Here is a 25,110-nt window from a genome sequence, read left to right as displayed (position 1 = left end):
TAACTTTGTTTATGAATTAATTGATCAAGTTACTCATAGAGTATCTACGCAACAAATTATAGTTTGAATTAGATTCAATCAGAGGCATAGGGTTAAGCCAATGGAAGTAAATTTATCCTCCACTTTTGATTGTAAAAGTGTTACATATATGAATAGTTTATAATAGTAGTAATTTAGATATCAGGGATAAAGAAAATTTATTTCCTTTCCCAGAATTCCTGTAATAAATGCATTGATATGATATACTACTTAACTCTTGAGGGCAAACATCTAATTTAAATAATTAGATACCAGTAGATTCATATAAAGGGACAGCATTTGTTTGTAATAGTATTATTAGAATATTAATTGAGCTGTATTATATATTTTAAATAGATAAGCATCTCTCATTTTAGGACCAATGTTATTTTTAAAATAGTTAAAAAAAACAGTGAATATTAGAGCAATTTTATACCCCTAAAAATGGACAGCATATATTTTTAAAAATTACAGTATGGCTTTGATAAAGATTATTATCCGTTGGATTGGAATCTGTTCTAAGAATTACTGAATAATCTTGTTTGATATCATATTACAATGTTTCAAAAATAATAAAAACAAAATCATAAAATCAATACCAGTTTAGTTGGCTAAGTCCTTTAGCCCCTTTAAGTAAGTTTAATCATAAGGAATAAGAAGAATTGCCTTGGCCTCAACTCAGTAAATTAAAAAAAAAATATTTTTTGTGGATGATAGGAGGATTTTCATTTTTATAGGAAATTTTTAAAAAGTGCATTAATCTAGTTATGCATTGATTTGATGGTCAACAGATAGTAAACAAACAGTTTGTAATCTTCTAGTAAATCATCCCCATAGTCGATACTATTTAAATGTTAAATAAAATGAAAAATATATTACTATCCTGTTTCCTATATATTTATAAATCCCAAAAAGATATGATTAGTAAAAGAGTTAATAGGTTGGTGGTTTTGTATTGATGGGAAATATCCATTAATTTCAGTTTTTATTTACCTTTCTAACAGAACAAAAAAAACTTTTTATGCTCATTAATAAACAGAAAATTGTTAGAGAGAAACCAATGAATATATTTAATGCCATTTTCAAATGAATTAAACCATATATAGTGTATATTGCTAAACCTTGACCTGTAGGATCAGGATTCAAGATGAATTAAGATTTTTATGGATTTTAGAAAATATTCGCATCATCCTTAAACAGTTTCTTTTAAAAAACACCTATGGTCAAGCTGTTTGAAAGATTTAAAGGAACTAACGAATCCATCTCTTACAGACCTTCCTTCCATCTGCCCTGTTTGTGATTGTTGCTTGGTTATCCCTCTTCCTTCCACCTGAGGTAACATTTAAGGATAAAGAAACAGAATTTTTAATGATTATGTAATATCCAGGGATTTTAAGGGATAAGACAATGGCCTATAAATTGATGTACATCCTCAATGATGACACACAAATTTACACCTTCTTTAGATTACAATTGGTTTGGACACTCAAATGAAAAATCTAATCAAAATTCAAAGTGGTTAAGCAAACTAATGAGAAAACATTATTACAAAACTTTAGGAACTAGTGTAATAAACAGCCCAATGTCCCCTCCCACCCTGTCTATCTTCTTTGATAGCCAGGTAAACTAAAGGGACATGAAAATTAACAAATTTAAAAAAGTGACACTTGGAGTATGCTTCGCTTCTTTTATATGGAATCAATATGAATTAATTAATTCTGATATAGTTTTAATACTATTAATTAGTTTTCAGGTTTGATGGGTAAAACTTTCCATTCATTAGTCTACTTTTCATATCAATTATATTTCCAGGACTTTTAGAAGCAGCTTAGAATGCCTATAAAAAAATGACGTCATACAATACAAATGACCGATGATAGGCAAGAATACATTTTGATTGCTTAATGGTAAAACGTATACTGTCCTATCATTTGTCTTTTGTTTTCTATGACGTCATTTTTTTATAAGCACTATAAGCTGCTTCGACTTTTATTATGTGATTTAAATAAGCTAAACTTTTGTGCATGTGTTTCTAAGATTAAATATTTCAAATCATAGAGTTGATTCACTATTAAAAAGTACAAAGTAGCTATTCTATAGAGAGTAATGGTATGTTTATTACACAAGTCCCCAAAATGTTATAATAGTATTTTCTTATTCGTTGGCTTTACAACTTTAGGGATTTTTTTCTGAATTTTTCTTAATTAAGTTAGGTGTTCAAACGTTTCAACTATTAATTTTAAGCTACAGAAGGGGTAATTTTGTGTGTAATCAGTGGGGATGTACATCAATTTATTGCCCATTGTCTTATCCTTTAAAATCCAAATTTCCTTAACATTTACAGAAATTTACAGCAAATGAGCGGTTTTGCATCTTTAACTGGCGTCCTACTGGATTTATCCAAAACTTAAATGAATAATTAATTTTCCTAAAGAAATGAGACCTGAAAGTATGGGGGGAAGTTTCAATTATCGGTCTACCTTCACAGCCAGATGAAATTTTGACAGAATATCAAAATATCAAATAAGCTAAAACTTTACAGTGTATTTAAAATACTTGAACTTAGGCGTTTGGCAATCTCTAATTATAAAGTGGCTGCGCTACTAAAATAAATTTTTGTGCGCTGATACCCTTCCTCGTCATATTTTTAAAAATGAATTAAAAATAAATAGGGGAGAGGGAAGGTTTTTCCCTATGCCTTATCCTACGGAGGTCCCTAGCCCTTACCTAGTACCCAATATAACCTAACCGCCCTAAATGAATAAACAAACCAACGAAAAACTTCTCCACTTAAAAGTGCTTTATTTAAAAATCTTATTTCCTGACAGAATCATAAAAAAACTAAGGAACTGATTTAAACTAAATTTAGCTGTTTATTTTTGTTTGCTGAATTCTCGAACATCTGATTTAAGTTTAATTCGAGGTTAAACTTGTTTGATAGAGTTTAAAGGCAGTTAAAGTTGGTAGGACATACAGACAGACATACATAAAGACAAACTCGACTGAAAGACAGACAGACAGACAAACAAGGTTATCCCTTATATACAAAGTTAAATCTAATAAAATCCAATTAGATTTTATTAGATTGCAATACTATGCTTCAAATTAATTTAAAGTGCAACTTAAGTTTGTGAATGTTCTTGTACAGGTATTGGTATTGAAAGCTGCGCTTAAATTGGATTTAAATATTCTTGTGTATTATTTCAGTCAATCCCTGGACGAATTGCCATGGCCATGACAACCTTGCTGACCCTGGCAGCTATGTTTGGAGCGGTCAGGTAAATAATAGCTAGCGAGGGAGGGAGGGAGGAAGCGAATTAGGGCAGAAGGGAGAGAAGAAGAAAGAGAGAAAGGGAGGGAGGGAGGGAGGGAGGGAGGAAGAAAGGAAGACATGCTGACCCTGATAGCTATGTTTAATCCCTAAATTGTAAATTTTTTTATCCCTAAAAGAGTGTTTATTAACTAATTGTCTTATCCCTAAAGATCTCTGGTAATTATCGATACTCCAGACAAATTCTTGTTCTATTTTACAATTTTATTATTTAAATATTAAGAAATTACATTTTTTTCTATTAAATAAAGATTGCTAAATAAGATCTCGCTAACCACTGAGCCTATTTAGCAGAAACTTCATTAAGATTGTATTAACAAAAGCTATCTACGAGATATTAAGTAACAAATATTCACATAATCAAACATTTAACATTTATTGTTATATGTATATTATCCCAAGCTTAAAAAAAATCCTATTATATAAAGTAGTAAGTTTTTTGTCTACTATTGAGCCGCTAAGATTATCTAATGAAAGGAAACCTTTGATATGTTTTCTCCCAATTCTAATAAAACGTGCCAAGTTTCAGAACAAGAAGAGAATACCAACCAAGTTGAAGCCAATCTCCAACTCATATGACAAAGCATAAACTTAGCTACCAAACCGAATAAGTTAAACGCAATATTGTCAAAATTTACAACATTTAGCTGGTTAGGCTAAATTGATTCAAGTGATAGATGTGATAAACAATTCAACTTTGCCAAAGAAAAAGCAGTTCAATTCAATACTTTAAACTTAGATTAAAATTATGTTATGAAGTACTTATAAGCTATAATTTGTGAGAATATTAAATAAAGCTAGATTTTCCAAGAATAAATAAATAAAGATTTATCCAATGCTTAATTAAACTCTAGCAAGCTACCAGATGTATTTTGCTTTTCTTATAACAATAGAAACTCAGAGTAAACTGCATAGCCGGCTTATACAAGTACAACTTGATGCGCTACCGTACCCTTACTCCTAGAATCCAAGCTATTAAGCTACAGAGCTGTACTAATCAGTGTCCCAAAATCTAATTCAGCATGTATTATACAACTTAATATTTCTTATCAAGCATCCTTAAAGAGAGGTACAACTATAGAGGTTCCCATGTTCCGGTATGCTCCAGGGCCTCTGGAGTGTCAACCGGTGCGAGTGTCCCCCTAGGGCCGCGACCAATGGCCACAAATATACTAGCATTCTCTAGGGCCTCTAGAGTGTCATCTAGTTGCAATTGCTTGTACACAAGGTTCTCAATTGCATTTGTGTCGTGCGTTTCAGTCCCTAAAGCTCCAAACGCCTACAGATAGCTGTCCTTTAATCTCTAGTAATTTTACAAGACTTAAAATATTTGTATCTACTATATATGTAATTGCTAACCACGTTGATTCCTAACCCTCAACTAAGAATGATTCTATTTTTGCACTTGAATAATTCCTAATCAAGTTGGAGGAAAGAACTCCACTCTTTACTAACGTTTTCCAAAGGTACTAGGGCTTTCTAACAAGCTTTGATATTAGCAACTACTTTGAATTTCTAAATAAAAAGAAATCATCAAAGTATTTTTGAAGTTACTTTATATTTAGACAATATAGTAGCAAAGGTCCTTTAATAAGTTGTACATGTAGACTATCATAACCTAATGAATATCAACTATATACATAATCACTAATCACGCTATTCCCTCCGCAGGAATAACTCCGCTCTTTACTAATCGCTTCCAAAGGTACTAGGACTTTCTAACAAGCTTTAAATTAGTAATTATTTTGCTTTCTAAGAAAAAGTCTATTAGATAAAGAATATTTAAATAATAAACATTTACCAAGATAATATAGAGGCAAAGGTCCTTTAGTAAGTTATGATATGCTTATAAGTTAAGTTTTTAAATTAGTTTTACTTTTACTCTTAAACTGCTTAAGTAATGGCAAAATTAATACAAAGACCTAAGTGTTGTAAACACTTCCACGCGAAGATCTCCTATTATTTATTAACTTTTGTGCAATAAAGAACTGTTGTCTCACAACTTCAAGTTCAAATTATTCAATATATACCAAAGTGAAAAATGTACTAAGTGTTTATTGTTTATACTTTATTGTTGATTAAATGTGAGTATCATAGTTTAGTATTGTATTCTAACATAAGTATAATAATGTTTTTTAAGTTATTTTCAATTATTTTATATAAGGTTAAATATGTTTTATGACAGTTAAAACATATCTTTGGATTTGCAAAGTGTAAACCATAAGTTCTTAATAAGAAAGTAAACTTTAAACTTATAATATTTGATTCTTTAAGATTTTCTTTACACTTGACATGTAATTGTTTGTTATCCAAATACTTTGAAAAATAATCATCAAACTTCATTATGTTTTGTAAATTTACAAGTCCAAAGATATAATAGTTAAACTTAGATAAATTTGCTAAAGATAGATTTTTTAAGCAGCATAAGTATATGATTTTTCAGAACTTAGACTATTTCTCTATGTTTTGAGCTTCATTTGATTTTTACAAGTCCCAACAGGGAACTTGTAAAATTTCTATAAATCTCAATAAGAGTAAAACAGAAATTAAGATAAATGAAAAATTGATACACATAAAAATAAACACCATTCTTATCAAAACTAACAGAATGGTTAAGAAAAGAGATAGTATACAGATAAACACATTAGATAGGTTAAACATTAAGAGATACAGAGGTTAAATAAAAGATTACGAGTGAATGAGTGTGCAAGGCTCATTGAGAACCAAATACTTTGCTGCTCTATTTATACTGAGATCTTAGAATGTTCTAGAATTTAGTTAATGGCATAATCTGATGCAATCCTAGCTTTTTTGTGCAATAAAAAGTATAACAAAAACTTCTACATCAGTTTTTGTCATATAATAAAGAAGATTCTGGAAACTTACACATGATGCAATGTTAGCTGTTTATGTATTAAAAAGCATAATAAAAACTTCTACATCAGTTTTTGTCATATAATAAAGAAGATTCTGGAAACTTACACATGATGCAATATTAGCTTTTTATGTATGACAAAAACTTATTCATTGGTTTTTGCTTGTATAATTAAAGTGTTTCTAAGAACATTCTAGTATCTATATACAATTACATAATACAAAATAATGATGAAATTATTGAATCACAGTAAATAACTATACTCTTGTTTCCTACAAAAAGTCTAGAATATTCTAGATATAAAACACAATTATATAACTTTGAATTGTTGTGCAATCCTAGTTTTTGCTCTTGTAAAATTGTAGCAAAAACTGCACTTTCTGTGGGAAACTCAAAATATACTAATACTTGGTTTTTTTTTATTTATTTTAAAACTACAATTCTTTTCATGTTTTTTTTTATTTTTTAGAACTTTTTTATTTACTTTACTGGACGTTAGTCAAATTGATTTTTTGTGTATTTTTTTAATAAAAGTAAATCATCCTTCCCTCTCTGCATAAAAACAAAAAAAATTTTCAATTGACGAGGGTGAAATCATTTTGTCTATGTTTCAAAACAAGGGTAAAAATTAGAGCAGGAGTCAGTCTCAGGATACTTCCACTTGGAAGAGAGACAAAAAGTAAGTTGAATCCTGAGTCACTGAACAAATTTCTGATATTGACCAGAGATAAATCCAGAAACCTATCAACGTTCATTTTTCCCTCCCCTGAGAATTTAGCTCTAATCTTTGAGCGAATCTCGTCCCTTGTATGGGGCATCCAAAAAATGTCCTCAGGGAAATACCCATACAATTTGAGACACTGGGCACTCATGTACCCAGAGTCCACGAGATATAGCTCTTCCCCTTGACTAAGAAGCACATTCAAGTCTCTAGGATTGTCCACTGGTACAATCCCATAGACCTTATCCACGAAGGTACATGAGTCAAGAATTTCCTGATCCTGTGCTCCAAGGCAAATATATTGGGAGCTGGGTATTGTTGTAGGACAACCATACACTTGGATCAGGTTTGTCTTAGTCTCATACAACTTCTGGTAATAACTGCTTCTATAGTGCTGTCTAATTATTAATTGATTACTTTCACTATCTTTAGCATTAGCATTAAAGAAACAATAATGGGGTGGAGGTGGTTGAGCAAAGAGATGGATATACTTCTTAGTCATGCTTTGTAATGCTGGCCTAAACCCCCCGCTACTTATGCTTGCCTGTTGAACTCTATGGATTCCCCAAGTTTCCCTAAACCTACTGAGAAGATTGAGTTCAACATTATTCTCATCAATTCTGAGCATGCAAGGAAGTATAGCTGCTCTTTTTTCAACTGCCCCTGTGAGTACAGCAATTTTATCGTAGTAGAGATTGTGTTTGAACAATGTTTCACTATCTATGTCTGTCAACTTATAATTAAATTTTTGTGTACAAGCTAAATAGGGTGATAGAGCATAACTTGCTTTAAAAATCAATGACGTGTTTGTGATTTCTGACAGTGTTGATTTCTCAGAAAAGGGAAGTGAGAAGTAAAAAGGTGAGTAAAGAGCCCGCCTATTCTGAATCTTTCTTTCAAGAAGATTTTTCTCAGCTGGGGTGGAAAAAGACGTATTACAGCTATCGCTGATGAGGACAGGGAAGGTTTTTCTAATCAATCTTGGACTATCAAACTCCTCTAAAATTTCGAAGTCGTCGAAATCTTCAGCTACCTCATACGAATTTTCACTAACCTCCTTGTTCTCTGACTCTCCCTGACCATTCTCCTTGTTGACAACATGATGACCGTTTGTTGTTACAGGTGTACAGACCTCCATGTCTAAATAAAATATTTTTTTGGTCACCCTGTTGTTAGATAATATGTTCCTTTAGTCTTAAAACAACTTCATTATAGTAAAGTGTTTTTTAGGGTGTTTTCTCCATGATGCCACTTTTAAGAAATTGGCTTATTGACTTCAGTTATGAAAATGATGTGCATGATGAGAAAGTGATGCTTTACACTACACAACCCAATCTATCTGTTAAAGATGCGTTGAATATTAGTGATTCCTCCTATGTTGATTTTTCCTCTGACTACTTTACTACTTTTCCATCTTCCCCTGACATTCCTTTCTTGGAATCTACTTTAGAAAAACCAGCTTTATTGCAAGAAACTCTAACCCAGCTTGCTACGCATCTATCTACTGATAACTCAAAGTTACCTTCAGTCACATCTGAGGCTTCAACAACTGCTCCATCCTCTGTATTCTCACCAACCTCATCAGCTTCTTTGCTTTCAGTAGGGTCACCCTTATCCTCAGCAACCACTTTAGAATCTGATGTAGCAACGCTGTCTTCTCCGTTGCCAACGCCCACAACTTCGCCTCCATCATCAAGAATGGTCTCATCTCCGTCCACCACGATGATAACTTCAGGTTCCGGTCTCTCAATTATCTCTATGTCTACCTCCACCTCCTCCTCTCTCCGGGTCTTGGAGGCAGATTCTGAGGAACTTTCTGAGCCTGAAATTCGAAAAGATTTTAGGACCCAAGAAATGGTTTCAACTCCTTTTAAAGAAGTGAAATTGGATCCTCTAACCACTTATCTACCAAAAGTTCCTACCACTAAAATACCTTCTCCTAAACTCAGTGGTAAAGTTACAAATAAGCGAAAACTTAAATCTGGTCCTCAAACCCAGGTTGGAAACTTTTCTACAAAAACTTATAGTTTACCAAATATTCCCAGTTTTACCCCAAAACCGAGTCCTGCCTATAACAAATCTATCCACCATGATTATGGTTTGGCTGCCAAGAATTCCTATCAGTCAATTTATGAAATAATCAGCAGGTAAATTTTAAAAGAAAAAAATTGTTTACCTATCATTTTTAATAAAATGTATTTTTTTTATAGCCCAGGTTATTTCTCCATTTTGGTTATTGGTGGTACAATTCTAGTGGCCCTATTTCTTATCCTAATATTACTCGCTTTGCTTGCATTGGGTAAGATTTTATTTTATGCTATTTTATGAAATTAATTTGCAGACTTTTTTATTGGGTGCGAACGATTTTATAGTCTGTTAGTCTATATAGATTATATATATTTATGATACTATTATCAAAAAGATCAAATTTCAATTTTTAAAATGGCTAATATTGATCGCGTGTGTCCAAAAAATTGTAAGAATAAAATGGAAAAAATAAAATTAAACCAATGGATATTATTTTTAGACTTTAATTTGGTTTATTTCGCTTTTGTTATATTTTCTTTTACTTTAATTAAATTTCCTTATTCATAATGTCGTCTTCGTGTATAGGTTTCGCGATTTTCATTTTTCAAACTTCATAATTATCAGCGGCATTCTTAATTTCTATTGCGTATTTACTAGAACGGTTAAATTTAAAAGAAAACTTATTATTTTTGTTGTTAATTGATTTTTTATTCGTAGGTCAAAAGTGTACTAAAAAGATTAAACGGCGTTCCCAGCAGTGTCAAACGGCTAGCTCAAGAGTTCATCGTGCTACCCAGAAAAACCTTGATCCTACCAAATATTTTAATACTACTAATTTTGGCCCCAATTTGTCTACTATCCCTCCTGACTCCGTTGTGAATAATCTGCAAAAATCTTTTTCAATCTAAAGTTTACTTAGTGTTTCTTATTGTTCTTGAGATAAACTAAATTCATACTTTCTATTACAGTTTAGAATTTTCATCTCTTGTGTAACTGAAAAGTACCAACTGCTAATAAGTTTTTTTTTACAGTAGTGTCAACAAAACAATTAAGCCCTGTAAGAACTATAAAAAATTGCCAACCTATGTTTTAACAAGGCGAATCCCCCTATTATACAGTTGTATATTATCCCAAAAAAAATGTTCTTTAAACACTATTATCTCTCTACTAATATTATCAATGCTTAAACTAATAAACACAAACATCAGTATGGATTATGCTTACCTATATATCTTTACTAATAATGTCAATAGATAAATTAATACCTATAATTATTGAGTTTAGATTTACTTACCTATTACTGTAAAAATTTATAATTTCAGATTTTTTTTACAACAATGAGTATTCCGGATGGAAGTTCCCAGATGATTTTAAATAAGATTAAAACAATTCTCAATTCCCTTCTGCAAGAAGAACGCAATGAGGCTACGACCGATAAGTTATTCCTTGCTGCTGTTGCCCTTGGACTTTTGGCTCTCGGGTAAGTTTATTATTTTATTCTCCCCCTCTATTTCATTACTAGAACCAAAACCCCTTGCTCCCCTTTCCTCTCTTAAATATTTTAATTCTGACATTTGCTTATTTGCATTCTCTGCCCCAAAACTGCGTATGGTTAATATTTTTGGATAACAGCTTTTTAGAAATATCATTTGACCTATTTTTTCACCCTTTTGGATGACATATGTTTTCCCTGATAAGTTATGAAGTATGAAATAAACATTACCCAAATAATCAGGATCTATGATCCCACCAGTGCATATTATATTTTTTAAACTTAAACTTGATCGCTCCCTAAGCATAGTAAAATGACTTTCGGGTGCTTTAATTTGGAAACGCAAATCTATTTTGACGCAATTTCTTGGTAAAATCTTTATTAGTCCAGGACTATAAAAGTCCAGACCTACAGATAGCTTTGTAGCCCGGGTAGGCTTTTTGATACTAGCATCCGAAGTAATTACAGCTGTCATTTTTTTTAGAACGGCGGCGGTATTGAGACTATGTTTTAAGAAAAGAAGGCAAAATACTTCCCAACCAGGTAAAGTTTTTTTTTATCTCCTTTCTAATATGTTAATGACAATTATAAAAAATATGAGTATAGTAGTATAGATTATAATTAGATTTTTATTTAGTTTATGGTATTGACAGCTGTTTAAAACCCAATATTCGCTATAAGTGATGTTACAGGGATGTAAATATTCTTTAATAATCATTTAATATAGTTTAGTTAAAAGTCTTTTTATATTTTAGATCCCGAACGAGATGAGAGCCAAGAACTAGAGTTGCGTCACCATCACCAACAACCCCCTCGGACAAATCAGGCGATAGAAATGATGCCCCAACCCCCTGAGATAAATCTAGAGGTATATCAAATAAGGCTTTTATATCTTCTGAAAGAAATTATTATTTTTACTTTTATAAAAGTCATTCTAAACTTAAATAAACTTTGATATACAGTAGGCTATTTTTATTTGATTGCATAGAATCCCTGCTAATTATTTATAGGTGTATTAAACTAATTATTAGCTACCTAATTCATTAAGCTTTACTTCGCTTCTGTAACTTTAATATACTAAAATTTTATACTAGGTTTTTGGTAATTAAGTTTCTTTAATTCAAATGATTTAATTTACTTCCTTCTAATTTACTTTAAACTCCTCAAATCTTAAGTACCCTTTCTATAATATATACTGACTTTTTTTTCTAATCATATATACTTTCAGATATTAAAAACATAAATTCCTACCTAATAAAAATTTTTTATTTATAGACTCGTCTAGCTGCGGAACTGGAACAGTCAAGAAACCCTTTCTTGCTGCCCGTGAATAGAGTAAGAAAAGTTTTCTTATAAAACAAATCTTAACTACAGTACCTAGCTTACTATATGTGTAATTACAAATTTTATAAAAGTTTTACAGCATTTTAAAATTAAACTTTTCACCTATTATTTTCTAACAAATTATTTGGTAAAGCTAGTATTGTTTTTAAGTTTTTAAAGTTTTTCATTAAAGTTTTAACTACGTTAAGAAGCATTGCCCTCTGTACTTGCTTAGCTAAACGCATATTAACTTCAATGTATTCAAAAAATGTTGATGACTTATTTAAATCATCAGTTTGCTTATTCTTTCTAATGCAATGTTTACTTTTTTCCTTATTCTTTAAGTTACTAATTTTCTGCATTAATCTTAATCGGGTTTGTTGAATAAGCCATAATAAAACTTCTTCCATGAGTCGTAAATCTATATTGGAAGCTCTAACTATAACTTCATCCCTGCCCCTTGAATTAGAGGAGTTATTTCTAACTATAAGTTTATAGTTCTTTAGTTTGCACATCTTAAAGTTTTTTTTACTAAAAAAATTATTTCCTTATTACAATAAATGAATGCTAATCAATTTTAATTTTGTTTCAGATGGTTCCAAACCCCAACATACATAACTGGTAAAAACTGCTTTCGGACCCACCTTTTCGGACTTTCAACTTTTGGACTCAATCTGTGATAAAAATTGTGATATACAAATTCAAAATTCTTTAAATTTCAATATACATAACTGATAAAAAAACTCTGCTTTCGGACTTTTTTTTTATTCGGACTTTCAACTTTTGGACTTAATCTGTGATAAAAATTGTGATAAAAATATACAAATTCAAAATTCTCTAAATTTCACCACCAAAAATCTCATAAAATTAGTGAAAAAAAAATTTCTTAAATCAAAAGAAATTCTTCATAAATTGTAACTACTCTAAATTTCACCACCAAAAATCTCATAAAATTAGTGAAAAAAAAGTTTTTTTAAATCAAAAGAAATTCTTCATAAATTGTAACTAAACATTTCGGTTTAAAGTTTCTGGCTTAAGTGATAAATATTATTTTTTTTAACTACCTCAATAATTCAAACATAATAAACTACCTCGTGTCTTTTCGTGATATTAAGTAAACTAAGATCTCAAAGTTTAAATACCTATTATTCTATTTTCTTATATAATTTGGCATGTATAATAAAGATTTCAAAATTTCAAAATTCCTCCATCAAATTCTTATAAAAACAGTGATAAAATTATAAACTAATTCAATTACTATGTAATTTATGAATAATGTTTTGTTTTAAAGTTTTTGGCCTAAATAATAACTATATTTTTTTTTACTACCTCAGAAAATTCAATTTTGATAAACTACCTTATATATTCTTTACTCAAATTTATACTTTAAAAATTGTAAATAACCTTTTGTTTTAAACTTAAACTAAATCTTTCAAAAATTGTAAATAATATTCAAACTTAACTTAAGTACAGTGTTGTTTTTAAAACGTGATTCTTCTTAACAAATATTTAACCTCCTCAGTGGTAAAAACTTATTATTTTTTTTAATTAACGCAAAACTTATAACTAAATGTTTCGGTTCAAGCTTTCGATATAAATTTTAAGTTCCTTTTAAATTTAAAATTCCAATCATACAAAAAATTGTTAATTATGTAATAATCTTTTAATATACATCTTGTTTATAGGAAAAGTCCTAGTCTAGATAATTAAAGAATTAAGTTAAGCCTGCTAATTGGATAAATATGTTTATAAAATCTTGCTTCTTGATAAAATTTCTCTACTATAAATATTCAAAAAATTTTTTCCTGTACTTCAATTCTATTTTAATTACCTTTTTATATCCTAATATATCTTAACCTAATCTTAATCTAACAAACTCAATATATAAAGTCTTATTCCAATAAACTTAATTAAACTTTCTTTTGGGAAGGCATTTAAGTTCAAACTAATATTTCTCTTACACTAGAATTTAGTTTTTAAAGTATTGTCCTCTCTCTTCCTTGTAGCATTTGTTAAGATCTTTACAACCTAGGTGTATTCAATCTTAAGTAGGTGTAGATATTCTACTACAGCTAATCAATTTAATGATTATTATATAGTTGATTTTCATTTTCGAGATATGTGAACAATTTTATTTAACTAACGGTCTTTACATCCTGGTGTATTTAACCTATAGATAAATGTCATTCTTTTTGTTAGGTATTCTTTTTGCCATTTTTAGAGGGAATATACTTGGGTTCCAAAATTGTACTGCTTAAAGAAACACCAGAATTTATACTTTCATTGCCTCAACATATAAGAGTTTAATTAAGATGCTTAAAGGTCCTCTATATATCTATTTATTTAAAGTTTAAAATTTTACTTTAATAATTACTTAGAAAAAATTCTTTTTATGTTTTCAACTAAAACTCAACAGTTATTATATTTGGAAAGAAAAACTGGCTTTGTTAAATTTAAATGAAATAAACTTTCCTATATTGCTCTTTAATTTGTTTAAGATCATAGGGAATATTACATTAAAATATTTTTCTAATTTTACTTAGGAATCTACAATTTTAAACGTAAATCTAAGATCTTTTAATTAGGAGAAAAATTAAAGGAATTTTAATAATATCTCAAAAAAATTTCATTATGCAAAAATTATGACAAAACTTAAGGCAATAGTTCTACAATTTTGTATTACATATATCTAGTTCTAGACTCCTTCCTAAAACATAAGATCCTATCTAATGTAAGCTATATACTCTATCTTATAAAATTTATTGAAAATTTAAATGATATTATAAAATAAAGCCTACCAAAAATTCTCTTCATTCTTTAATCACTTAAAGTTTTATGTTTCACCGACAAAAGTTTGTTGTAGACATAACTGCTTAAATAATTTTTCCGCCTTATATATTAAAACCAAAATATGATTGAAACAAAGAAAAGTTTTTATTTGTAGTCTCTCTTTAATCGAGCTCGGTCTTTAAAATTCTATTACAATGTTGAAAACACATATGATATTAGTTTTAAAGTTACTCAATATTTTCTGAAAAAAAAACTTTTAATCGAAAATCCGAAAACGCTTAAAACTAGTTAATAATAACAGTTGTTTCCATGTATAGGGATGAGATACACTTTACTTTGAACATTTTAAATGCATTGGAATGAGATACACTTTACTTTGGATATTTTAACTACATAAGGATGAGATATTTTCACCTTGTTAGATTACCTATTTTGATTCAACTGGTTTTTTTTTTAATTATATTTTATATTTCCGAATAGATAATTTGCTTTTTAGGTTATCGACTGGAAGAAGAATTCTACTGGAAGGAGAATAACAAATGGTTAAAACATTGTTTTAACTAAAAGTTGTCAACCCCCCCCCAAAAAAATATTGTAAAATTTACTTTTAAAACTGATACTTAGAACTACTGTTCAACTATAACATTGCTTAAATTTTAACGTCTACTTCTAGATCTCAAAGGTATTGTTTCCAATCTGTTTATTATAAGTTTTTTAGAGCTATTTCTAGGCTTGTAATGTGCTTTAATTTTTTCATATAATTCCTTGGATCCAACTCCCAAAAACGCTATTGAGGTAAACACAAAAATATTAATGAATATCTGATAATATGAATTTTTGAAGTAGTTACTTATATGTTTAATAATTGTAGCTTGTTCCAGATTACTTCTGGTATTATTAACTTTTAATTCCAATAGATGTCTTTGATCAGATGTTAACGAGGAAGAAATTACTTTAAAATTAGATTGTCTTTCTATTACCACATCTCCTTTGTGAGGTAGATTAAATTCCAATTTCCCATTAAACATAATATGTACCGGGTAATTTGAGCTATTTAAATCCTTTTGAAGCCCTAACACAAATGCTTTACCTATTTTATCATCATGTTTAAAAAGCAAAATTCCTTCGTTTGTTATTTGAAATAATTTTGTGTTGCTAATAAACGGACAATATTGAATAATAAGGTCAAATTTCTTATCATTTATATGTTTCAAACAAAAAGTTATAGCTTCATTCAGTCCTAATTGTTTTTCATCCTCAGTGATAAATTTAGCAATCTTTTGGTTTTCTGTATTGTAGTAATAATAAGCATCCAAAGAAATTCCCGAGTATGGTATCGCAATCAAAGAATTATATTTAATTTTGTTTGATAAAATATTTAATTCTAAATAGAATGTTGGTTTACTATCAACCAGACCTGATCCTATAAAATTGATATTTACTAAGTCAGAGTGTTTATTTTCAGGAGTCAATTTTCTTCTAAGATCATTTGTTACAACCCCTTGGAAACAATATTTGAAAGTTACAATCCAATTTTCCAGAAAACTTATTAAAATTCTTGCAGGAATATAGAGATTATTAAATGTAAGATCTACCCCTCTAATAAAAGTATTATCTTTTCTCATTGCTTCAGTTATGGAAGGTATAGGTTGAAAAGCTTCCTTTAAATATTTTTGATGCATTTTAAAATTATCCAAATGAAAAGATTGTTTATTTTCATCTATTATATAATTTACTTCGAAATCTGAGTTAATTTGTTGATCTAGAGCTGTCATATGCGAAATTATTATATCAATTTCTTTTGATAATTGGTCATATCTATTTGTAAGTACAAGAAATTTATTCAGACTAATAGCTATATTTGAACCTTTTGCTTCAATTTCAGCATTATTAGTATTTAGTTCAGTTTTTAAATCATTAAAAGATGTTCGGAAGAGTGTGTTTACATCCTTCATATTTTGGTTGTAGTCAAAAATAATCTTTACCACCGATTTAGTCGAGTCTAGGTATTTATCTCGGTTTATTTTTTCATGATAGAAAAAATCTATCACATCTTCTGAACATGAAAATGTTATGAAAATAGCCAAAAATATGATGTTCTTCATGATGAAAAAGAATTATATTTTTTTTAAAAGCCAAAAATGTTGTTTGCTGTTATATTGTTGCTCGTATAGTAAAAATAATTATATTTAAAGCATGAAGTAATCTAAAGGAAGTTTAAAATAAGAAATTGACACTTGTCATTGTTCATCTCTGGTTTGTGTTTAATAGATATACCACAAATAGAGTGATCGACAAAAATTTTAAATTTTATTTTACTTTAATAGAACTAAATATTTTAAATATCATACAATGTATTTTATCTTCTTACTACACTAATTAAAACCTTTATTATTACTTAAAATTATAAAATTAAAATTTTGGGCAAAAATTTAATTAACTTAGACTTAAAAGTAATGAACCTACTCTATACTTTTTGTTCGTCTGTGTGTAAGTCAAACGTTATTTGTTTTGGTGTTTCTCCAGACTTTTCATGATCTTTTTGTTTTTGTTTTATTATTCCTTGTAATTTACTTCTTGTTATAGGCATTGAAGTCTCATCAATATCATCATTTAAAATTTGGTCCTTTATTTCACTATCTGAAATTAAATTTTCAGGTTTAGGTTTGTCAAACTCATTTATTGAATCAATGGTCAATTTATCCAATTTTTCATCATTTTTGAATAATTCAAAATTTAAAGGTGCTGATGAAATTAATTTCTTAATTTCTTCAGTGGTTAGATTTATGGGTTGTTGTTGAGCAATTTCTTTTATTTCTTTAGGTAAATCCTTAAATTCATCAGAAAAAGGTATATACTTTTTGAAATGATTAAATGGCCTAATTATGGTCAATTCATCAACAATTCTAGATATCCAGGCTGAAACTGGATTTACTTTTACAATAACAAAAGGTTGAGGATGATAATATGTTTTAAGAGGTTGTGTAGTACCCAATATTTTACTCATATCCTTTACAAAAATTACATCTCCTACTTGGAATGATCTAGTAACCTTATTTCTATTGGCTTTGTCAAGTCTATTATCTCTTTCCTTTGTTATGAAATGTCTCACGGAATCTAGATTTTTTGTTAAACTTAATTTTGTGCTTCAAATGTTTTTACACTACGAGAAATTATAGGGTGAAATTTTGGCACTAAAGGATTATCTAGGAAACATTTACTTAAATGAGACTCTGTGCCAAATACTAATTGATTAGGTGTAAAACCGGTTTTTGTTATACGACTGGAATTATGTAATTGAGCTATTATAGATGGTAAAAATGTCCAATTAAAATTAGGTTGATTAGATAATACTTTTTTCATTATTCTTTTAACTAAACCCACATAACTTTCCGCTGCTCCATGTGACATTCCAGAAAAGCTTGATGAATAAATAAATTGACACCCTAAAAGAGCTAAAATTCGTATTGTTTTATTAGAACTAAATAAACCGGCATTGTCGCTAAAAACAGCTTTTGGGTGGAAGTGAACCCATATATGGTTAACAAAGAGATATAAAAACTCATTTGCTGTTTTTGTAACAACAGGAAGTAGAATCATATAACCAGATATTACGCATCTTGCCATTAATATGTGATTAAATCCACTTGCTGTTGGTAAACCTTCAATTAAATCCATATGTATGCATTCTAAAACTCCAGCTGTAAGAGGAAAAACTCCTAATTTATTTGATCTATTAGGATGATTTGTTAACATACATGCTACACATATACTTGCATATTTGTAACATAATTTTTGTAAATTTGGATTATAGTAATTAATCAAATTGCTAATCATTTTCTTAGGACCACCATGGTTTACAATGGTATGCACCATAGCTATATATTTATCCAATAAACTATCTGGTACATAAATTCTAGGGATTTTATTAATAAATTTAATATATAAAATTCCTAACTGTAAAAAATAAAATGTGTTCTTATCTTTATAAGTTTTATCTTTACTGGTTACACAATTGGTATATATTTGTGTATATTGTTTTTGCTGCTCTTCTATTATTTTATCAGTTGTTAATATATCTTCTAAAACTCTTATGGGATTAAATACTGCCCTAGTATTACGCTCGGCTAGATTGTTAGACAATGCTGATCCAAAAACTTTGGGATCTAGTTCATTTATTATTATGTCTTCTATAACTTTTGAATTATTTATTTTCCAAGTGACTTGAAAACTGTTAGATTTTATTTCTTTCCCCTTTTCCTTTCCTTTTGCAATATTTTTATCTCTTTTGTTAATACTTTCTAACTGTCTTTCTGTCAATCTTGTTTTGTCAACTTCAATAAACTGTGGGTTATTTTCAACCCATACACGCCAATCTTTTACAGTCATTGTTGTTTGATTAGGCATGTAATCATTTAAAGAATCCTTTACAATATATGGTAATTTAATGTGAGTAATTTCAGGCTTACTAACTTGAAAAACGCGACTCAAAAAATCCGCTGGATTATTTTCAGATTTTATAAAAACTAAACCTAAATTTGGATAATCATGTTCTATTTTAACTCCCCAATTATTAATTTTAGTATGGCTGTCTTTAACATCTTGATTATACAGATAATAAAGACATTTATTATCACAAGCTAATAATAATTCATCAGAATTAACCATTTTTCTAGTTGCTTGTAATGAACCTAAAATTGCATACAATTCTAGTTGCATAATATTAGTTTTTCTCATTTCTTCAGGAATTACTTTTGAGTGATATAAAATTATTTCAAAAGAACCCTTATGTTTACCTATATTATATTCTGAGTGCTTATTTAAAATTGTAGGCCTAACAATAAGATTCGAATTTTTCTCATACAATAAAAAGAAAAAAGGAGGTTTGTTCTTATCATTATTAAATCTTATAAGTTTTTTACCATTGAATTTATTTGTTGCATTAATAAGAGTTACAGGCCTATGTAGTACATTTGAAAGTGCGCTAAAAATGTGTAATCCTGTATCTATTTTAAGTACACCTTTTTTAATGTCCTCTAAATATAATTTCATACTTAGTTTATTACCTTTATGTTCAGTATCCAGAATATGGTTATACATAATATGTTCTCTAATATGTTTTTGTAGGTCAAAACAAATACTCTCAAATTTTGTTACACAATTTTGAAGTTCCAACATAAGTTTTAAACATACGGATAAAGAGATCTTAAAGTGTTCTTGATACCCCAAGGTATCATCATCCAAATATTCATACTCAGGTGGATAATTACTCTCAAGATTTATTAAATAATCCTTGATTGTTTGGTTATCTTTTTTAAGAGGAACTGGCTTCACTGGTAATTTTAAATCAAAAATAATTCTATGGGTAGGATCGTCTAAATATATGTAAGATGGAACAAAGTTTTTTGAATATTTTGCTGGTACTATTTGTGCTAAAACGCAAGAGTATTGACTATACTTTTCACTTGCAGCATCAGTAAAAAGTATTTTAGGTACACCTGGTAAACATATTTTTGAGAATAAACAACTTTGAGTTAGCTGTTTTTTAAGTTCCTCAAATTTTTCTCTATGTATATTATTTGGATTATATTTTCCCAATTTAGTACTAGTAAGAGGTGTTAGATAATGAATGTTTCTTAAAACTTGAAAATTTAAAGTATTTCTTAACCAATTTACTTCACCCAAGAATGATTTCATGCCTTTGGCACTAGAAGGAAAAGTTTTCTCATTTAGTTTTTCGACCCTTCTTGGATCGACCATTAAATAGTTATTACTTATAAGCCAGCCTAAAAAGGATATTTTAAACTTACAAAGTTGACTCTTAGCTACCTCTAGTTTAGCTCTATGAAATGCTAATCTAGAAACAACCTTTTCTACTAAATCAAAGTGTATTTTAATGGTTTCCTCATAAGTACGCCCAGCTTTTGAAAAAATAATTATATCATCATAGAAAATTTCTACATTAGGTATCCTATCATTAATCATTATTGGTAGTCCTTTTTCATTTAATTGTATTTTACCATTTTTATCTCTACTTGGGATATGATGTATCATTACATCGCAAAATCTAGCGAGAGCATTTGGAGATACAGACATTCCTGTAGCTAAAGTATTGAAAATGTAACTCCCCCACATACAACTAAATAGGGTTAATTTTTTGGATTCTGGAGTCAGCTCTATGCTTTGAAAAGCTGACTTCAAGTCTATTGAACTATAACAATGTGCTGAGTGTAATCTATTTAATATCATGTCAAAATTTGAGATTGTTATTGGATCTTGACTTATACATTCATTTAAAAGTTTATATGATACTACTAATCTTGCAGCTGAATCCTTTGAAAACCTTTTTACTAAAAAACATGGTGAACTAAAATTTGGTATATCATCCCCAGTAAGACTTGCTTTCGATATTACTTTTAATTTACATAAATAATCTAAAACATCCCTCAGCATACTAGCGTCTGCAGAGGATTCATATATTATCTTTTTGTTTTTAGGTAGTACAATATTTTCTTTTAACCTTAAATTAAAATAACCTAAAGTTTTGGATAAATGTCCCCTATCTAAAGAATGACGTGAAACTATTTGTGGATATTTATCTATAAATATATTTTTAACATAAGGCCAAATTTTAGGATCATAATTACTTTCTTTAATGATATCTTTAGGAGTGTCTAAAATAGAAGTTGGAATTCCAATACCTTCTGGCTGAAGATCTTTTTCTTTAATATCATTCCAGTTTGGTTGGAATCCCATTTGTACTGACTGTTCAGAATCATAATAGTTTTTAAGATCATAATTTGGTATTACTTTTTCCTTAATAGGATAGCGCTCATCTGTTAAACTAACATTAGGATCATTTACATTATTGTTTACTGCTGTATAATCAGATAAATCAGGTGAATGATTTGGGAAACTAATATCTACTTTATAACATTTTGACTTTATTTTAGAATCATTAAAAATTAGTGGCTTTTTTATGACAATGTTTTTAATTGAGACCTCTTTATCATCTGGTAATCTACATTCAGACATAATAGATACTTTATCTGTTTTAAGCCTTCTCATAGATCGCTTAATATGTTTAGAATTATCTTTAATGGGATACAACCTATATTGTTTATCAAATAAATCAATTGTTGCTTTAATTACCCCAGAAAAAGTTTTATTACTTAAATTTTCAACTAGAGCATTTACTACATACTGGTACTCTTTATAGTGTATTTTTGTTACAGTTGTAATTATTCTTAACCCATCCATTTCATCATATGGAACTTTATCTTGAGAAACTATTACTTTATCTTCGACTAAATATTTAGATGCTTTTGAAATGACAAAATCAACTTTTACTGTTTGCATACTTGAAATCTTTTCAACTACCCCATAGGCTGTGTTGAGCTCTAGCTCTGTAGCATAAGAACTAGTTATTACTCTATTCCCATATTTATTACGTTGAATTACTTTAATAGTATTTTCAAGACTACTAGGCATTAGTATAAGACCAAATAATGTTTGCATTCTTGAAGCAATAATAAAAGGTGATTCAGATGGAAATTGATCAAATTGATCAACTATCAAAAATTCTATACTAAGTACTGGTCCCCCTTGTAAAAACATGGACATATAAACTGAGCCAATAACATCAATCTTCCTATTTGTTATACCAGATACTTCATAATTACTTTCTTTTATTAATGACAATAGTTCCTGTTTATTATGTTCAGAAAAAAGTCTAGAAAAATATGAAAATCTCATAATACAGGTATCAGCTCCTGTATCATACATGCCTGATGCTTGTTTAAATATTGAATCTTTAAATGATAATTTACATGGTATATATATTTTTCGCCCAATATTTACAGAAATATCAACACTTTTCAATTCCCCAGAGGGAGGGTTTTGAAAAGGTTGATTTTTAAATTTAGACATTTTTATTTTAGGCTAAATTACCACTCAATTGCTTATCGAGATGCCTTCTCTCTTCAGCACTAGGATATCTCCATTTACCTTGCATTTTAAGTTGCTTTGCAACTGGCCTATTAAAACACCTGTAAGATGGATGATATAAAGTTTTACCAATCTCTTTTTTACAAACAAGACAAGGCTCGGAAGTAGGAATTGTAAATTTTATAATTCCTTCATCATTTCTCATTTCATAACAAAGTTTGCTGCCAGCATGAGTGTTTTTACCACAAAAATTACATCTTAATCTACCATTTACTTCAGTATGAATTCCATAATCTTTGCGGTTAGTATTATTATCATTATTTCTGCTATTGTTTATTTTAGAGTTATCTTTTAAGGGAATGAAATTGGGATTTTGTTTTCTGTGGTCTCTATAGTTACTATTGTTATTATTATTATACTTTTGCTGATTGCCATTATACCTATTACTTGTAGGGTTTGTATTGTTATAAGACTGAGATTTAAAATTATGATCATTCCTTCTCCCTAAAAAATTCTGCTTATGATTGATCTCTGATATTTTTGCGCGCATATTATTTCTTACAGAAAATTTAGGAACAGGGATATCACTTGTTTTTAAATTCTCACTCCTACTATATCTTTTCCTATTATCATCCCTTCTATAATTTAAATCAATAGCACCTACATACTTTCTAAGTGCTTGTACTACTTCAGCAAAAGTTGGGAATCTACCTAACTCTGTAATTAAATCTGCTCTAATCTTTAACCCATCATTGATTGATCCATAAGGTAAATTTTTTAATAAATATCCAATAGCAGTTAAATTATAAATTTGAGTCCTAGCAGGCTCTCCATGTTCCAAACAAGCTCTTTGACATAGAGCCATAATTTTACTAACAACTTTATTAAATGTAGGATCCTTAGGCAAAACAAAATTCTCAAGTTCTAATTGGGCATGCTCAGGCCTCAATCTTGTATCATATTTAGTTAATAACGCGTTATAAATTTCAGAAAGAGATATATTTCCATCTACCATTGTAGCTACACTATCATATACTTCTCCTGTTGTGCATCTTAGGAGTGTTTCTTTAAATGTATGCTCAGATAATTTACATTGAGCTTGTGCCGCATTCATATTTCTTAAAAATTCTACAACGGAAGGAGTGCCAAAACCGCTAAATTTATGTCTAGTAGGAAAAGTGTGATTGATTAGACCTATCTTTTCATCAGAAATAACTGAAATAGAATTGCAATCAAAACTTGGGGGGAAAATTGTTTCAGCATGATTGATATAGTTACTAAAAGTTTTTTCTCTAACATGTTTCTGTAAGGCCTCATTAACACGTTGTTCTACTAAATCTTCAATCTTACCCACTCTCCTATTGACATTATCATTAATACTAGTTTCTAAGTCCTTTAAATGTTCATTAAAATCATTAACAGTTTCATCTACTGATTTACCTTTAGGTAGATTTGTTTTCTTATTCAAATCATTTATTTGAGCAGTTAATTCAAGCAATATACGGCCTAAGTTATTATCAATAGTATTATTAAACTTAATATCTTGCTTTAGTATCTCAACAGTATCATTCATATCATTGACTAAGTCTATGTCTTCTGCATTTCTAGACATAACTCTTTCAGTAATATTAAACTCAGGGCTAGTTTCATCTTCTACTAAATCCTGAGAAGAGATTGGTAAACTTTCTAAGTCCCCTTGTCCATCGGACTTAATAAGACTTGACATATTTCTCAAATAGTCAATATCTTTTTCCCTACTTTTACTACGTTTTCTTAGTGATTTCATTTTGAATAAGTATAAAAAGATCCTTAATAGATGTTAAGATATGACTGACTAAAACCACTATTGGTTTAAAAATTGTAGGGTCAAAAATTAATAAAGTAATAAAAAATATAGATGTTAATGAAATTATTAAACTTGAGATACAAATATAAAAATTAATTTTGCTGGCTAAAATTTCTTTTTAATTAAACTTGAGATACTAAATTTTAAACTTGAGATTTTAAAATTTGAGATACAATTATAGAAGTTAGTCTAACTGATATAAAACTTCTTATTAAAGCTTATTAAAGAAGCTAGTCTAGTTGATATAAAACTTCTTAAAGGATTCCTCCCAATTTTTCTTGGTACAATAATGCAAAAAGAAACCTTTACTCAAAACTTGCTGCAGACTTATTATACAATTGTAAAATTACTCTAACTGATATCAGAACTTATTTTAAGATTCCTCCCAAAAATTTTTTTTGGTACAATAATGCAAAAAGAATCTATCTCTAAACTTGCGGACTTAAAAATGGAAATATATAAAATTTTTATAATTGATATAAAACTTATTAGAAGATTCTTCCCAAAAATTTCTTTTGGTACATTAATGCAAAAAGAATCTATCTACACTCCTTTTTATTTATCTTACCACCTGTCTGGTACTTATGATGAAGCAAAGAATATATCTCTTGTAGAAGTGAATCAAGCAATAATTTTTCAGATATATTCTTACCAATTTCTAAAAAAATAAAAGTTAATGCAGAGACTTCACTCTAATTTAATTTGTATGTTCTTACAAATTAACTTATTCACTATTGAA

At 29.0% G+C, this 25,110-nt stretch overlaps 3 protein-coding genes across 3 annotated transcripts in view; 2 read left to right on the top strand and 1 right to left on the bottom strand.

The window, feature by feature from the left end:
- LOC145331913 (gamma-aminobutyric acid receptor subunit rho-1-like) overlaps positions 1 to 25,110 on the top strand; it is a 94,606-nt gene that overhangs the window by 36,989 nt on the left and 32,507 nt on the right. The window contains exons 11-12 of the mRNA XM_080176786.1: positions 1,291 to 1,353; positions 3,226 to 3,296. Of these exons, the coding sequence (XP_080032912.1) occupies positions 1,291 to 1,353; positions 3,226 to 3,296 (134 nt within the window). The remainder of the gene's footprint in view (positions 1 to 1,290; positions 1,354 to 3,225; positions 3,297 to 25,110) is intronic.
- Positions 6,737 to 25,060, bottom strand: LOC145331912 (uncharacterized). Its single transcript, XM_080176785.1, has 3 exons — positions 24,943 to 25,060; positions 8,468 to 8,767; positions 6,737 to 8,085 (listed from the first exon to the last, which is right to left on the bottom strand). Exon 3 carries the CDS (start codon positions 8,081 to 8,083, stop codon positions 6,800 to 6,802), a length of 1,284 nt encoding a protein of 427 aa, XP_080032911.1. The 5' UTR covers positions 8,084 to 8,085; positions 8,468 to 8,767; positions 24,943 to 25,060; the 3' UTR covers positions 6,737 to 6,799.
- LOC145331914 (uncharacterized) lies at positions 9,747 to 12,467 on the top strand. The gene is made up of 5 exons (XM_080176787.1): positions 9,747 to 10,453; positions 10,950 to 11,008; positions 11,221 to 11,333; positions 11,741 to 11,800; positions 12,381 to 12,467. The coding sequence occupies exons 1-5, from the start codon at positions 10,311 to 10,313 to the stop codon at positions 12,411 to 12,413; spliced, it is 408 nt and encodes a 135-aa protein (XP_080032913.1). The 5' UTR covers positions 9,747 to 10,310; the 3' UTR covers positions 12,414 to 12,467.

This window comes from Acartia tonsa, chromosome 11 (genome assembly GCF_053477335.1).
Source record: "Acartia tonsa isolate MP-2025a chromosome 11, ASM5347733v1, whole genome shotgun sequence".
Lineage (NCBI taxonomy): Eukaryota > Metazoa > Arthropoda > Copepoda > Calanoida > Acartiidae > Acartia > Acartia tonsa.
The sequence above is the reverse complement of the archived record's forward strand: the minus strand, read 5'-3'. Positions and strand labels throughout refer to the sequence as shown.

Excerpts from the sequence above, each read along its gene's own strand:
- LOC145331914 (XM_080176787.1), top strand. The coding sequence starts at position 10,311 with ATGAGTATTCCGGATGGAAGTTCCCAGATGATTTTAAATAAGATTAAA. Across the intron at positions 11,009-11,220 it reads GCAAAATACTTCCCAACCAG|ATCCCGAACGAGATGAGAGC; the intron begins GTAAAGTTTTTT and ends TTTATATTTTAG. Across the intron at positions 11,801-12,380 it reads TCTTGCTGCCCGTGAATAGA|ATGGTTCCAAACCCCAACAT; the intron begins GTAAGAAAAGTT and ends ATTTTGTTTCAG.
- LOC145331912 (XM_080176785.1), bottom strand. The coding sequence starts at position 8,083 with ATGGAGGTCTGTACACCTGTAACAACAAACGGTCATCATGTTGTCAAC.